Genomic DNA, 17757 nt, shown 5'->3' on the forward strand with positions numbered 1-17757 from the left:
GACTGCGCGCGCTGATGATTTCATCGCGCCAATATGGCCGGAGAGTATCGGCTGTCTGCAACGCGATAGTGAGAGCGAGTTGTCCGGGAGGCGCTCACACTGGAGGTAGGTCCAGAAAAATATGTCGGACTATCTGAGGTCCGCGCTCGGATACTTGAACGGAGGCAACGGCGGCGGCAACGAGTACGTCGGCCAGACATTGGACATCAACAATGTGAAGCTGCGGGTGACGCGACTGATCGCCGAGGGTGAGTCTATCTCCGACTGTCAAATCTCCGGCTGGCACCTCCTACCGCGATAAGGTCGATCGCAGAATTGCTCGTTTTCCGTGTAAAAGTCGATGACATCGTCTAGAGAAGGAAAAAAAAAAGAAAAAAAAATAGATCTCGTGCCTGATCTCATGTGACATCTGTCATGTGTCAAATGTGTATTTTGACAAGCGAACCAAAATGATGATTCTGACGTTAGTGCTATATTGTTTATTTTTCTTTTTCCTCTTCCATCATACATACTAGTCTTTTGTTAGATTTCATACTGTCAGTTTATAGTACTTGTCAATATTAATATACATTGTCAAATTATCAGTTCTAATGTGAATTTATATTACTCCAAAAGGAAATTAGGCTATTGAATTTATATTTGAATTATATTTGTAGATAAAGGTTTTTTTCAAGTCAGGTATTTATGTTTCTGCATTTAACATTTAAAACAATTATAAAAATATTTAAAACATTTAAAACAAAAATATTCTGGATTTATTTTCTAAAATAAATGAGCATTATTTAATCATATATTGTTGCATAATATATGTATAGCATTTATCTATGCACATGATAGCAACATGAGACATATATAGTTGTTATAATCGAATTATGTATCATTATTAATATTTAGATAATTTGTGGCAAACATCGTATCAACAGGTGGATGGGCTCTGGTGTTTGCAGTAGAAGACATTGCCACAGGAGAAGAATATGCGCTTAAGGTATAAAAATATATGTTTGAAATATTTCAGGTCCTTTTCTTTACTTGGATTGTATTGTATTATAAAATTGTCTTTGCTAGAAACTTATCGCTGTTGATGAGGATGCAAATAAGACTATCATACAAGAAATAGAAACATTGAAGAGACTGTCAGGTCATTCGAATATTATTCAATTCTTCTACGCTCAACGGCTAGAACGAGAGGATCGTAAGGGTTACGAGTACTTGGTCGTTACAGAATTATGTCCTGGTGGTACCCTAGCTGATATACTTAGAAGCATATCTGTGAATACACTGACTCTCGCCCAGGTGTGCAAGATAGCCTATCAGGCAACACGAGCAGTGCATCATATGCATAGCCAGCAACCGGAACCCTTCGTACATCGTGATATTAAATTGGAAAACTTTCTACTCGGAAGAGACGGCCTCGTGAAACTCTGTGACTTTGGTAGCGTGTCGACTCAACAAATATTGCCGAATCCATCATGGAATGCTCAAAAACGCGCTACACTGGAGGATCAAATGGCTAAATATACAACCCCTATGTATCGTGCCCCAGAGATGATAGATACATGGAACAATGAACCTATAGGGCCTCCAGTGGATTGTTGGGCTTTAGGATGCATATTATATTCTTTGATTACATTGCGACATCCGTTTTCCGAGGGTAAGATACAAATGAAATCTGTAAATTATAATTTAATGTATGGACATGAAAATATAGGACAAATCACTAAAAACAAAATTAAATATCTCTTTTGGGGTTTAAAAAAACATACATATATAATACATGCATATTGTAGTTGAAATTAAAATCAATCAATCACTTAACTTAATAATAATCTGATGATGAATTATGCATACAAAAATTTAAATATAAACAAGATTATATATATATATACACTAAAAAAAAAAAACAGTTTTGTTGATATAACCAAAATTTGGTATACTACCAAAACCAAAAAATTAGTATACCACATTCTATTCATGGTTTAGTATACCAAATTTTGTTTATATCAATAAAACTGTTTTTTCAGTGTGTGTGTGTGTGTGTGTGTGTGTGTGTGTGCGTGCGTGCGTGCGTGCGTGCGTGCGTGCGTGCGTGCGTGCGTGCGTGCGTGCGTGCGTGCGTGCGTGCGTGCGTGCGATGCGTGCGTGCGTGCGTGCGTGCGTGCGATGCGTGCGTGCGTGCGTGCGTGCGTGCGTGCGTGCGTGCGTGCGTGCGTGCGTGCGTGCGTGCGATGCGTGCGTGCGTGCGTGCGTGCGTGTGTGTGTGTGTGTGTATGATGAATTATGCATGCGGAGATATGATGAATTATGCATGCGGAAATTTAAATATAAACAAGATAATTTTCAAGAAATAAGCTTATTTAATTTATATTAAATGTATATAAGAAGTATTTACAGAACTATATTTCACAGGATTTCGTAAGTTCAAGAGAGATATATAAATCCTTTTTTTCTGACAATCCTATTCTATTTTCTTTATCCTATGTATAAAATTTATAATTATTGTTAATTTATATTTATTCTAATATAAGTTATGAAACAAATGGAAAGGAATCATTACTAAAAATGCATTCTTTCAGGATTTATGCAAAAATTTGAATACATATAATAATTGAGTCTCTTTCTCTTTAAAACTCTTTCCTTATTCTGCAGGTAACAAACTAGCAATTGTAAATGGCAAGTATCCACCGTTACCGCCTAATCCGCGGTACGCGTGTCTGCATGATCTGATAAAAGGATGTCTACAAATCTCACCCATACAAAGATTGACGACGGCGCAACTCCTGGAACGTCTGGCAGCGATTGCCGAGTCAAACGATTTCGATCCTAGAGAACCACCGCAAATCGAAATTGTCAAGCCGTCGCCACCCCCGCGTCCGACGCCGCCGCCGCCACCGCCATCGTCGTCGTCATCCTCGTCATCCAATACACCGCCGCCACCTCCTCGTCCCACCCCGGTAATGATGCCGCCACCAAGACCGGCGCCCATGCAGACAGCGGTGTCCAAAGTTCCGGCAACTCAAGCTACAACGGGCCTATTCAATTCGCTGAAAGGCGGCGCCGGCAGTATCCTGCGTAATCTGAAGGATACCTCCAGCAAGATGATGCACACAGTTCAACAGAGCATGGCCAGAACGGAGCTGGATGCGAGTTATGTGACATCGCGCATACTCGTTATGCCATATCCGGCCGATGGGATCGAATCCGCTTATCGCGCCAATCACGTGGAGGATGTGAGGGCCTTTCTCCAAGCCAGGCATCCACCGCCTGCTAAGATTCAGCTGTACAATCTGTCTCGCGGCCGGCCAAACGTCACGAGGCTCCCCGGCAGACACATCGATTGTTCGTTTGCCTACGCCACACCGGAATCGAACGCGCCTATGCTGTTCGCTCTGTATCAGATCTGTCAGGATATCTATCAATATTTGAGCGCTGACTTCAATCACGTGGTGGTGCTATATTGTACCGTGAGTACAATCGCGATTATTGAAGTGCGTAATTTCTGAAGCGCAAAACAGTTCACAATTGATCTTTCTTTAGGATGGATACCGAGCGAGCGCCACGGTAGCGTGCACTCTGCTGATTCACTGCAAAGCCCTGACCACGGCCGAGGAAGCTATCGCTTTATTCACGACACGACGTTGCCAGCCGCCGAATCTGCAGCCTTCAGAATTGCGCAGTATTAATTACATGAGTTTATTGAGCAGTGGCCGACTACCGCACACTAAGCCCTTGGTCTTCCGTTCTGTCGTCATACAACCGGTACCATTATTTACTAGAGCGAGGGATGGTTGCCGTCCTTACGTAGAGATCTATAGCAATGGCGCATTGGTTTTCACGACCAAGAAGGCCATCTACGAGGACATGAAGCTATTTGGGATTATGGAGGGCAAAGTTTGTTTGATCCTAGGGGATGCGGCCGTGCGCGGTGACGTCACTATAATGATACATCACGCCAGGCAACAACTGGGCCGCGTGATTGGCATCAAAATCGCCTCGTTACATTTCCATACCGGTTATGTACCCATCACTGAGAGCACCTTGACATTTGAGAAGCGCGACTTGGACGATGCGCCCGAGATCGGTGGCAAATTTCGCGTTGTACTGAATGTCATGATAGGTGAGGAAAATTCAAAGCTATCCAGAGTACCGGCACCTTGGGAGGCGGAAACTTGCGCCAATCTTGTCCCAGATCCGCTGTTTGGCTCGCCGCTAGAAATGGAGGAGACTCTGGAGAACTTCAGAGCCGCTCTTCGTCCAGAAGAGGTAGAATGCTTTGTCCGTTTTAATCACATATAATTATTATATTTATAATTCTCTTAACGCCAAGTACGAAAAAATCGATGATAATTAGTTACGCTGGTATTATTGCAGACTCAAAAGGCACAACCGAACGAAACCAATAAAGTTTCGCAACATGAAGCAATACCTCAACAGCCTGAAAACCCGAAAGAAGAGGAGCAGATGAGCACAAAAGAAGGGAATAACTTTCAGGAGGCTGATTTGCTAAATCTCGGCATGCCGGACAATACCTCAAATACTCCCGCCACCACGGCGGCAAATCCAGGTTTAGATATCTTTTCTAGCTCTAGTCAGAACGAAAGTGATCTCTTGGGCGGTTTCGGCGTGTCGACATCACAGATCGAGACTGCCACCTCTACCTTGATTAACAATAGCGCCTCGGCTGATTTATTGTTCGGTGATTCCGCAACGAGAAACAACAATAATCTGAACATGAACGATCTATTATTTGGACAGAGTCAGACAATGTCGAGTAATGTCAAACCACAGGTCAATGACATACTGTTCGATCCGCTGGGCGGAAGTACCGCGAGCAATCTTCTTGGCGATCTCGCAGCCAATTCTACCGCCAAAATTCCGAATACCGAGGAGAACTTGCCTCGAAATGCCAGCGTGCCGAACTTTGCCGCTCAAGCCAGTAAAGATCCGTTCGCCAATCTGGCCAGTTCGTTGGGAACAAATCTTGCGAGCAGCTGGAACGGCACGCCAAAGAACTCGAGTACCCCGCAGTCGGCGAGTCCGGCGCCCGCAAGCACACCGATTCATTCTAGCCCGAACACGATGCATAAAACCAACGATAACGTGAACAGCGGTGCTACGGATCCGCTTAGCTCTAAAGCGAAGGAGAAGACGAGCGGTGACGTGTTTGAGGATCTTCTTGGCAGTCAGGGATATAATTTCTTTAGTTCGCGCAAAGCCGAGAAGGACAGCCCGAAGACAATAAATCAGATGCGAAAGGTAGAAGCGGCCAAGACGATGGATCCTGATAGATTGAAGATAGCAGAATGGACTGAGGGCAAGAAAGGCAATCTACGAGCTTTGCTCTGCACCCTGCACACTGTTTTGTGGCCGGAGGCTGACAGATGGCAGCGATGCGAAATGCATCAATTGGTTACGGCCGCGGATGTCAAGAAAGCGTATAGAAAAGCCTGTCTGGCTGTGCATCCGGACAAGGTACTTGAATTATTGAATAATATAATTTTATTTTTTAGCATAAATATCATCGTCTTATTTCTTATATTACTAAAACATTAATATCTTTAATTTACCAGTATATATACAAAAAGAAATATGGAAAGATAAATAACTTGTTATTAATATAATTCATAAATCATTAATATAATTACATCGTAAATATTAATGATGAAACAAAATATTGCATGAACATGATTAAACATATTGTAAATATTAATTTTATTATTTAAACAACTTAAGAACAACTTAAGAAATGTAGTTTTTAATAAAAAAAAAAGAAATTTATTGCGAATCATGTCTTTCTGTTACAGCAAGCTGGCACGGCGAATGAGAATATAGCGAAATTGATTTTTATGGAGCTGAACAACGCGTGGAGCACGTTTGAAAATGACGCGTCGCAGCAAAATCTATTTAGCTAATTTTAATGATCCTTATCTGTTATCGAGAGAACCTATTTCTGTAATTAATTTAGTTCCTAGTGGAAGGGGAGCTAAAAGCGAGCGGGGATCTTATCCATCAGATAACCGCAATAATTACATTCCAACTACGTTATTTTAGCTTTAGAGAGAGAGAGAGAGACAGAGAAAAAAAGAGATAGGGTGGCAAAAAAAAGAAAGAGCGAGATTGGCGAAGCAGTGCTTCGAGATACATCTCCTTATTGTTTCAACGCCTTGTAAACCTAGTTAAAATCTCAATTATGACAGTATGGCGTATAACGTATATATGTATATAACGCAAATGTACATTAAAAAAAAGTTCCCAAATATACGAAGCTATTTTCCGGCCGAAAGAGAAAGCTTTGTACGCTATTATTTATCGTAAATATAAAAATTCGAGAATTTTCGTAGAGGTATTCTACAGCACTCATGCATCACAATATTTATCAGCATCTAATTGTGATTATGAAAAAGATTACGTAATATAAGAATAGTACCATAGGAATTATAAAATATAATATTACATTTTTTCGATTTTAATCTAAAGCACTGAATATCGCTACTGGAAATATAATACTTCCTGAAGATTTATTATAAAATTTGAAATTTTTTTAGAGGAGTTGAAGAAATAGCTTTTTTTAGTGCATATATTTAATAAAATTTAATTTCATCAATAAGAACATAAAATATGAATATAAAAGTAAAAATGGTACAAATAATCAGTAGCTTCAAACTGATATTATTGAATTATTTCTTCTTTAATATATAGGATGTTCTCCAAAATATTTTTTTATTTGATTTAAAGTAAAATTTAAAGTAAAATTTTTTGTTAGAAATAAAATTTGAAAGAAGACTTCATTATTCGTTACATTACAATTTTTGAATATACACCATTGAATATGTTAATTAAATTTCGAATTAAGTTCAACTTGTAAAAGTTTTATTTTTATTTGTTAATACAACATCTCTATTTCTGGTATATAAGAAAGAATCGATTAGAAAATTATTAGAATCTCCTTAAAAGATCAAAGATTTATATCTTTTTATACGTTGCCAATCAAGTTTTTTCAAGTCTTGATTTACATCAATTGTACATTTTTAAATTCTTACACATTACTAAATCAATTTTAAAAGCTATTATATTGTTTTTATTTATTTCAGTCAAGAAAAATATCGGATTGCGCCCCAAGAGTGTGCAAATAAAATCAGGTCACGGCTCTTCCGGGACACCCCGTGTATTAGGGGGAGCCTTCTAAGAAATCTGTTCTTTTTTAATTCATAGAATGCTGCGAGAGACATTTATAACAGGCGTCAGCAAAATTTACGAGTGTTGGTGGCATTGTCGAAGAGCCGCTGACACACACACACATACACACACACACATGAAGAGAGACAGGCGCAATACAAACGAGGATGTCACGAGCGCGCTCCTGTGGGCCACAGGGTACCACAGGGGTGAAATTTAAAGGGAGGGGCTGCTCGCGAAAATGGCCGTTACGCACGGGGTACATTGTCCGGGAGTGGGCAAGTGACGGGGGGGTGGTGGCTCTTCGCACATCCTTCGGGTCCTCCGCGAACCGACGACCAATTGACCGACTGCCTCGCGACGATCGACACGGTTTTATATCCCGGTTTACGATCGACAACAGCTATTATGCGGCGACGGCCAAAAAGCGATTCCTGTTCGGCTCTTCTTAAACCCCCACCGGACGCGCGACCTTCCATCCCTTCCGTCAAGAGGTAAGGTCGTCTCTGTTTTGTGCATCCCATTTTACGAATTATGCGATAATAATCTCTCATCTCGAAGTGTGTGTGTGTGTGTGTGTGTGTGTGTGAAAGATGAGCTTGTATTTTTCGTGCTCCGAGAGAGTTATTTTGACACTTGCGAAAAATCAAGTGGAACGGAGTAATCGTCCCTGGCATAGGTGAAATATATTTTTTTCGGTGTATAAACGTAACGTGAGAATATTCTATTGTGTTGTGCGATATTACTATTAAAGAGAGAAGAAATTAATTAAAATGCTATATAATAATTTTATATTAATCATTTTTTATAAATGTTATTGTTGGCTTTTAAGCTTTTCTTTCATAAGCATTGATATTTGTGATAGTTCAAGATGTGAAAAAAATTTGACAAAAAATGTAATTTAGAAATAATTTAAAATAAAAATATTGTACACACACTAACGAGATACTGATAAATATTTATTAATATAAATTTATCTATCTCACACACATACACACACACATATATATATATCATATATTATGCTTTCAGATTAGGCCCGCTCTTCGGCAATGTACGTCAAAAAAGCTAAAAAATAGAAAAAAAAAGAGGAAGGGGAGAATAAACAAGGAAAACCGAGGAAGATGCTTGGCTCCTATTCGAGAGTGGTGATCCTCCTCTTGTTAGGGGCTTCTGTGTCAGTGTCTAGCAATGCGGATGCTGCGAAATCTCTGAGAGCGGCGAAGGCTAGGCTGAGATCGTCTTACGCATCTTGGCGGATAGTGGTATGTTTAACTCAGCCTCAGACCCCTTTCAAGACAGACGTTCAGAGAGCATGGGAGGAAGCGAGATTGGAATCTTTTCACGCGGATATGGATGTGTCGTATATAGAAGCAAGGATGGCACCCATGACGGATTCCCTGTCGTATCCCTTGTCACTGTTAAACAAATTTTGTACAGACATCGAAGACGGAAAGACAGTATTAAGCCTTATTATAGGGGGAGGATCGGCAGCTAGATTTCTCGTCACGGCTGCTGCCGCCTTGAATCTTCCAGCTCTATGGTTGCCGTTCACGCACCGAGATTTTCTTCGCCAGGTACACAGGTTTACGAAATTTAGGATGCATAGTTGGAGCTATGCCAAAGAAAATATGTACACAGGGTGTCTCTAAACATATGCCAAAGAAGGGAGATGATTTCTTGAAGAAAAATTCGTATGCATTAATGTCCCAAATCGCATAGTTTTTTTAGATACAGAGTGTAAAAAGCAAGACTTCAACCTTGGTCTTTTTTCTAATATTTTTTATTAATTCTTTTCTAACACACATATTCAAAAAATGTCCAGAGGACATCCGAAGGATGTTTAAAAAATAGGACCTCAATCTTGGCCCCTTAAGAGCTGGAAACTGAATTGATTCCCAGACAATTGAATTTCTTGTATTTTTTTAGGGGAATTACCTTAAATCCTAGTTTATGCAATCGCAGATTGAAAATATATTGAAGATTTAAGGATATAGTTAAGTATCGCATAATTGCATTATGCGAAACAATCCATAATCTGGTATTTTTGAACATATTCGCCAATTAATGTGAAGGAGAACAGATTCACGTATCACAATTGGAAGTAGTTATTTCCAACCATTCCTATAATTTTGTTTAATTTTATTTTCAAAATATCTTGAACATCATGTAACTCTTAATACTTTGTAACTGTTTAGAACATTGGTGTATATGAAATTTTCTTCAGGAAATTAGACAAAGAATCAACTCCCAAAATTTTTCATGCATGTTTAAGAACACCCTGTATATTCCTTTTTATTCTGTTATAACAAAATTCTATATCACCTTGTAGAAGAAAAAAGATTAATTATACAAATCTCAATACACATGGATAAAGGATTTTTTATTTAATTAGGGAAATCTCGGCCGGTTTGAGAACCGCATAGGCTCGAGCCCGAAAGAGATCGGAGCTGCGGCTGCCGCCCTGATGCATCGAGCTAATTGGCACGCGTTCACTCTCCTCATCGATACCACCCTATTGCCTGTAACCCATCTACTACAGAAGAATCAGCCGATGAGGCTGACGCCTCGCGCAATCATACATCTGCCGACCAATGACAGAACTCTGAGATTGCGATTGAGACGGGTGGCCGAGGAGGGTGGCAGCGGCGGTATCGTGGTGATGGCGTGCGATCTGAACAATGCCCGCAAGATCCTCGGGGCAGCTGGCAAATTCGAGATGCTTTCGGGTAGATTTTTGTGGCTGTGGTTGGACCTCAAGGCGGAACTGCGTCCGAACGAGCCCAACATTATCAGCTCGATGATTCATGGCACGCGCGTCGCGGCCGCCGCCGCTGCCGCGACGAACGAGAACTTGCCGCTGGAGCGAGCGATAAATCACGACGAGCGGCCTTTGCCGCTGATGAGTTCGTTGCCGAGTTTAGCTAACGACATACACCGGTTACAGGAATATAGATGGCGGGATGAGAAAATCGTGATCAAGCGAGAGGACAAAAGCTTCAATTTTGATGAGGAGGAAGATGGGAGGATCGCAAACGACAGGGAACTCAATTCCAAGAACTTTATGCCAGTTGGTATGCTCGCACTCAGACCGTCTGGCATCAAGATCATGGGCAGCGATACTATACTCTCCAGAATGCTGAGGGAGACCTCGCAGGCGTTGGACGAGACCTTTCAGGAGACGAAGCAACGATTAGGTCGTATGCGCGAGCCGCAGCTCAGGGAACACTTCGTCCCGGAATGCTTTCCAGATCGTAACGCTAGATTCATGACCAGCGACTCGAGAGAGAACGTTTCCGCAATTCTGACTAGCAAATTGAGGAAATCCATGAAACAAATCTCTAGGGATAAGGCGGAGTTTCAGTTGCTGAACTTGCAGGCCGTCAGGTTTCCCGGGAATAAGACTCAATTAAGGTTTAACTCAGCTCACTAAATATTTCTACCTATCATACGCTCGAAGGCGAAAAATAATTAATTGCGCCAATATTTAACAGGTGGACCAAAGTCGGCACCATCAAGGGTGGTAGAGAGGTTCGTCTGGATACTATAATCTGGCCAGGAGGCGGCATCGTACCAGCGTATCTCGAGCAGGGTGGCGAAAAGATAGGGATGCCGATTTATCGCATTGTTACTGCCCTAGCGTCACCCTTCACCATGATCACAAATCTGCAAGAAGGTTTTTGCTTACGCGGTGTTACTTGTCATCAGGGTAATGCCGTCATGTGCTGCTACGGATTGAGCATGGATTTGCTGACGGTGGTTGCGCGCGAGTTAGGCTTCCGTTTTGATCTCTATCTCGCGGAGGATGGACTATTTGGCAAACGGAACGGCCGAAGTGGCACATGGAACGGCGTGATGGGCGAACTGGTATCCGGCCGGGCCCAGATGGCATTCGCACCCTTAAGCGTATCCACTCATCGCGCAGCAGTGGTGGACTTCACCACGCCGTATTACTTCAGCGGCGTGAGCTTTCTCACGGCGCCAAAACTCCGTTCTGAGATACCGCTGTTCGCATTCCTGTTTCCATTTAGCACGGAGCTGTGGATCGCCGTGTTCACATCTCTCAACTTCACCGCGATCGCCGTGGCGCTCTACGAGTGGTTCAGCCCGTTCGGCCTGAATCCCTGGGGCAGGCAGCGCAGCAAAAACTTTTCCATCGCTTCCGCGCTATGGGTGATGTGGGGTCTCCTGTGCGGTCATCTCGTGGCCTTTAAAGCACCGAAATCTTGGCCTAACAAGTTCCTCATTAATATCTGGGGCGGCTTCTCTGTTATCTTCGTGGCATCGTACACGGCCAATATTGCCGCCCTTATTGCCGGTCTGTTTTTTCATTCTGCAGTGAGCAATTATCACGATAAAAGTGTAAGTATCTTGGTTCTTTTTTATTATCGATAATTTTCTTGATTGTTCAGTAAAGGCGCTGTAAAAAAAAGAATAGAAAATCATTTTTATCTCAATTGTATTGTATTTACTGTCAATTAATTATTTTTTCTGATTTTGTCGGAAATTTATTATTATTTATAAAATATTATGAGTGAAATAAAATGTGTATCAGTATTAATATTTGAATACGAGGGAAAATTATGTATTTTGTTCAAACATATTTCTAGCTTTCAATCATAAATGTCTGAAACTTGTGTAAATTTTACAGCTGTTATCTCAGAGAGTTGCTGCACCAAGAGCGTCCGCGGCCGAGTACTATGTACAAAGAGCTAATCCGCAATTATGGTCTCACATGTCTCGATTTTCGTTGTCGGATGTCGCCGAGGGGGTGGAAAGATTAAGGAACGGCAGTCTGGATATCCTGATCGCAGACACGCCAATCTTAGATTACTATCGCGCGACCGACGACGGTTGTCGTTTGCAAAAGATCGGCGACACCATCAACGAAGATACTTATGCGATCGCCCTCACGAAGGGACATCCCTTAAAGGAGAGCATATCTAAAGTCATAGCGAATTACACGAGCAACGGATTGCTCGACATTCTGCAGGAGAAATGGTGAGCGACGCGCAAAAAATAAGTGCAAAAATTGAATAATCGATATCGGTTCGCGAACAAACTTCTTTTTATTTGCGCGGCAATTACGGGAGCGTAATAATTACGTTAGACTAAAATACATTAAGTGGTAAATAAAGTCTATGTTTGCGTAAACTGTCCGAGATAATATATATGGAAAACGCAAAAATTTTCTTTTATCTAAGTTTCATTAATTTTTTACTGCCTGAGCAACTCTAAAAATATTTGTCACATGTATAAAATCAAACATTCGTTTGCACAGAGATTTTTATACACACACGATATATATTTTATATAATATATGTTAATATAGGTTATATAATATATGTTATATAATATATATTATATAATATATGTTATATGTTATATAATATGTTATATAATATATTTTATATAATATATATAATATATGTATTTTATATATATTATATATTATATATAATATATATTTTATTTATGAATTTAAAAAATTGATTCATATATGAATAAAAAATCATCACACAATATCATTAATTGTAAAAAAAAAGAGAGTACTACCTTATAAAACGAGCTAATTTCAGGTATGGCGGTCTTCCATGTCTCGGAAGTAGACAAGGTATGGATACGGGATTAGATGCTGATTCTGGCGGTCAACCTAGGCCATTGGGAGTAGCGTCCGTTGCCGGGGTGTTTTGTCTGCTTGGGATGGGCGTGGTGCTCGGTACCATCATATTGGCGGGAGAGCACCTGTTCTACAAGTACACGTTGCCGCGACTACGACACAGACCGGAGGATTCCATCTGGCGCAGTCGTAACGTCATGTTCTTCTCGCAGAAGCTGTACAGATTCATCAATTGCGTGGAACTGGTCTCACCGCATCATGCCGCGCGGGAATTAGTGCACACAGTGCGACAGGGTCAAATCGCGTCGCTCTTCCAGAAAAGCGTCAAACGAGTGCGTGTTATCGAATTTCTTTTTCTAAGTGATATATGATATATACGAGTTCATGAATATAAATCTTCATAATAGGAAAGAAGTCTACATTTACGTATTTTTAAAATAATTGCAGTAGAAGAGCATGTTTAAGGAGATTAGTTTACTCTAGCTGTATGAAAAAATTATTTTAGGAATATTTTTTTTTAAGAATATTAGAAATTGATCTTTTTAGTGTTTTACATATGTTTTTATCGATGTTTAAACAATACTTTAGTATTTTTAAATCTTGGATTTAATTGGACTTTTATTCTGTAGGAAATTTATAGGATACTGAATTTAATTTTATTAGAGAAAATTGAAAAATAATATAGTAATGTCATTTTAAAATTAGATATTTTAATTTTATTCAAATTTACTCATTTCTTAAAAGTCAATAAAATATTAATTATTAATTTTTTTAATTCTATTTAGGTTTAGCATCCCCTAAAAAGATATCTTTTTATTTAAAAAGAAAAAGTTGAAATTATTTGGTCCATCAGTTTTCAAGAGATTCGTCATATCAACTTTAAAAATAGCGTTTAAAAAAAAACATTTAAAGTTTTGCAGTCTCAGTTAAAAATCCGCGCACTATTCTATTCAAAGTCTTATAATTTTAACTCGGTGAATTTTTCAATAAAATTTGAAAGTTTAAAATTTGAATTTTTTCAGATATTATATTTTTCAGAAAATGTAAAAAAACGATTTTTTACCCTTTGAAGAAGATTGCATTCTTAAAGATATAATCTTTTTTTTTTAAACAAAAACAAATATTGTCAAAGATTTATGCTCACGAATTTACGGAGAATATTCTATTATATTATTATGTTATATTAAATTATATTATTACACATTATTATTATTATATTATTTTAGTCTCTAAATATCTACAATGTTTCTATGCTCTAGAAGGAACATGAACAACGTCGCAGACGTAAAAGCAAAGCGCAGTTCTTCGAAATGATCCAAGAAATCCGAAGGTAAAGGAATGTTATTATCAGACATTTTTCCTCAACGTACTCTCATAATCAATCATGTCAAAATAGAAAAGAATCAGGAATTAGTGCGCCGATTATTCAATTATTCTACTTTTTCAGAGTTCAACAAGAGGAAAAAATTGAGACGGTACCTGAGGAACCTACAGAAACTGCGAAGAAGGATGAGAAATTGGGGAAGGGTAGAGAGAGAAGTCGTAGCAAAAGTCCCCTGATGCCTCGTAGTCCGAAACGTTCGGAGAAGAGCAGGAGTTCGACCAATCTTTCGGCGTCCCGTCTCGGACTATCGCCGGTGAGTCTTGACGCGCCGATGAAGCCGCGCGAGTTTACGCTCAGCAGCACCAATCTACGCGCGAGAAGCCCGCTGGAGACGGTTGGACGTAGATTGAGCCACGGAGACGGCGGGTCTCCACCACCGCGTCTCGGCTCGCATCTCGGCGGCAGCGCCACGTTACGCCCGTTGGTGCCTACCAGGAGTGATTCAACCGGTGGCGGCGGTACCCCGACCATCAGACGCGACTCCGCCGCAGCAGGAGGCGGTGGTGCACCGACTCCGAGATACTCTCGCAGCCCTGCCAAGCGGGGTCAGTCCTTTCCGGTATTCGCTACCTTGAGACCGCCGCACTCGACCGGCTATCAGACGTCCAAGAGTCCGCTGTTGTCGCCCAACAGCGAACTTACTTCCGCCATCGGGAGAAAACTGTCGCGTGAATGGGGATCTGGAACTATTAGTCTCACCAGATCGTCGGAAGCTATAGGCGGTGGTAACAGCGGTGGTAGTGGCAGAAGCGGTGGCTCAACCCACACCCTGAATCAAGAGATGACGCTCTCCTTGAGTCGTTCCACAGACGAAGAAAAGGCCCAGGGAGAAGCATTGCCTATCAAGAAACCCATACGGCGTGCCAGGAGCCACGAGAATCGTGACACCGGTAACCTGATGGTGGATCTGCCGTCACCTAGATTGACTCAGCCGGTAGTGGGTGGCCGGTCGGTGAGCGAGCGAACGAAGAAGCAGCTCGAGTCCGAGCTGAAGGCGATTCTAAGTGCCAGGGCCCATCATCGCGACCTGCATCCCCCTTGATAGGAGACTGCCCCTAATTAAAAAGAGAGTTCTCGAAAGAACGTTCAGCTTTTGGATCGCTGAGCCTCTGAGGGGCTTTGATTTAAGCAATATCAGATTTATAGGTCAATTTGTAGAGAAAATCCGACACAGTTTCAATGAAATTAAGAACTTAACCAGTATCATGGCTAAGAGCGCGGAAGAAATTTTCTGTGTAGAAAGGATAGAAAGGGTGATGGGGAAGGAAAGAAGAAAGGAAATCTCTTTGATTGTTCATACGTTGTTACGTACATTAATAATATAGGATAATGTCGATAAACAAAAGTGCTATAAACTTTAGTAGTGATGTCTTAAATAGTTAGCGCGGAAATACACACGAGTACTAAGATATTTTCTTGTTGGCATTTTAACTCTACATTAACCGGCAGCCTGGGTGAGTCTCTCTCTCTCTCGATTGCTATAATACCAGCATATTGTACGCTACAGCGTTTCTCAACTCTGATTTTTTGGCGATTCTTAGTGCATAAAGTTCTATCTTGAAAATTAAATCAATTCTTAAGATACTTACTAGATCGGAGACCTGTTCAAGTTTATCGAGCGAGCTTCGTTATCCGTCTTTGTTCTCAATGATAACAATCAATTGGCCGTACGAATACAACGAACATATATGATGATTTCTGAATAGATTTTAGTGTCTTTGTTTTCTTTTTCTTTTCCCCATTCCGTCTAATAAAACAAAAACGTTTCGCTCGCAAACAGAAACTCGGACAGGCCTGTATTATCCCTTTTGAGAGTGTAAATATTTCGAGAGACAGACTACATTGTTCCTTCATCTCGTCACAACGCGAATACTGTAAATATAATAAAATATAATATATAGGAATTTCGCATGAGCAGGATACGTAAAATAATTATTTCGTGTTGAGAAACGCTGCTTTAACGAACTTCGTCGAATTGGATTGCATACTGCCATATTTAATAATTCCTGTGACTGCGGAAGGAGAGACTCGCTCGATAGACTTTCGGCGTAGAATGACCACTAATTGCGAGATAATATGCATTAATCTTACAATTATCATCGCGCCTGTCAAGGGAAAGGATTACAAAGTGAATGGAATTCTAATTCGAGTCTAATGTATTCGCAACACAGGTTATTCAATACGGGAAAGGAGGTGTCATTAAGAACTCCTTCTAATTTAAAATAAGAGAAAAAATTCGTAGCCACATGTGTGTATGTGGTCGCGGATTCTTCGCGTGACTTACGATTATTTCCTAAAGCAGTGCCAAAGATCAATATAACTCAAATCTCTCCATCCTTTGCTTTATCTTACACGAAAGTGTCTAATAATAATAGAACACGATTTTTAGCAAAATAAGCGTCAGAGACAAAAAACCGCGATATATTATACTGATAATCTCTAATAATCATTTGTTTTGCTGCGACTTGGATCCGGGTTGGTAAATTATCGACTTCTGACAAGATTTTACTAGACTGATAGATGAAAATTTAATTCAGGAATTGTAAATGAAACATTATTGGAATTGAATAATTGTTACTCATCGATGTGCATGTCCCACGTTTTTGTCTATTGAATCACTTTGATGAAAGAGGGCGAACACGTCTTATAGTCTCGTTATTATTATTATTCGACTTAGATGGTAGTGTGGATGTGTATGGGACTAAATTTTAATTAATTACATTTAAAAAAGGAGGATTTATGAGCGAGGCCTTAGAGGAGTTAGTCGTATCCGCCCAAAAATATACTTTACTTAACTAGTACTGTACTAATACTGTATTCGAATATTTCACTACATTATATTGCATAATAGAGTACATATATATATATATATATATATATATATATATATATATATATATATATGTGTGTGTGTGTGTGTGTATGTATGTATGTATGTATGTATATATATATATATATATATATATATATATATATATATATATATATATATATACACTTACACATACATTTAGTATCACATAGTTTCCTTAGTAGAAAATGCTATTGTATTCAGAGAACTTACAGACTAAAAAAATCCCTCGAATCCTTAGCGAATAGATATATATCTTCGTATGAAAGTGTATGTGTGACTATTCACCAAGAATGCAGCGAGTATGACCGTCGGGTGGAGATGTAAATAGAAAAAAGATCAATTTTTTTTCATAAAATGCTATTTTTGAGATAAAACAAGTCTCTTTTTTTATTTCAAATATTTAACTTTATATTTGGATTATTGCAAGTAATTTTTTCATTATTTTTTATTTTTTAGATGATAAATTTCAATTTTTGTTTTTCATTAGAAGAAAAACAACGTTCCGTTTTTTACATCTCTACCGCTAAGACTAGAACAGTCTACACACTTCGACACTTCGATAGCTAGAAGAATGTCATTGTCTTTGTTAGTGATCGTAATTAGGTAGTTTCGAGAGAGAGTTTCGATTATGAATTATGCGCCAAAAGCTATGATTGACAAAAGTGATTCCTGAATGATTGCACAAATCGTGCCGTTTTACAGACACGCTAAATATATAATATATCA

The 17757-nt window shown here is 39.8% G+C and overlaps 2 protein-coding genes across 4 annotated transcripts; both read left to right on the top strand.

Annotated features, from left to right (window-relative positions):
• The first annotated feature begins 8 nt into the window (after window positions 1-8).
• On the top strand, window positions 9-6286 carry LOC126850797 (cyclin-G-associated kinase). The gene is made up of 7 exons (XM_050594136.1): window positions 9-248; window positions 924-985; window positions 1066-1651; window positions 2647-3461; window positions 3535-4260; window positions 4369-5469; window positions 5802-6286. Exons 1-7 carry the CDS (start codon window positions 122-124, stop codon window positions 5907-5909), a joined length of 3525 nt encoding a protein of 1174 aa, XP_050450093.1. The 5' UTR covers window positions 9-121; the 3' UTR covers window positions 5910-6286.
• A 748-nt stretch (window positions 6287-7034) lies between these two features.
• Window positions 7035-17022, top strand: LOC126850794 (uncharacterized). Of its 3 annotated transcripts, none has more exons than XM_050594122.1 (8): window positions 7035-7852; window positions 8206-8750; window positions 9569-10587; window positions 10668-11535; window positions 11825-12174; window positions 12753-13125; window positions 14053-14123; window positions 14241-17022. In XM_050594122.1, exons 2-8 carry the CDS (start codon window positions 8298-8300, stop codon window positions 15217-15219), a joined length of 4113 nt encoding a protein of 1370 aa, XP_050450079.1. In that variant the 5' UTR covers window positions 7035-7852; window positions 8206-8297; the 3' UTR covers window positions 15220-17022. The 3 variants fall into 3 exon arrangements, with proteins under 3 accessions (XP_050450079.1, XP_050450081.1, XP_050450080.1); XM_050594124.1 differs by having other exon boundaries at window positions 8206-8438; XM_050594123.1 differs by having other exon boundaries at window positions 7035-7667.
• The last annotated feature ends 735 nt before the right edge of the window (window positions 17023-17757 follow it).

This window comes from Cataglyphis hispanica, chromosome 7, assembly GCF_021464435.1.
Source record: "Cataglyphis hispanica isolate Lineage 1 chromosome 7, ULB_Chis1_1.0, whole genome shotgun sequence".
In the NCBI taxonomy this organism is placed as follows: Eukaryota; Metazoa; Arthropoda; class Insecta; order Hymenoptera; family Formicidae; genus Cataglyphis; species Cataglyphis hispanica.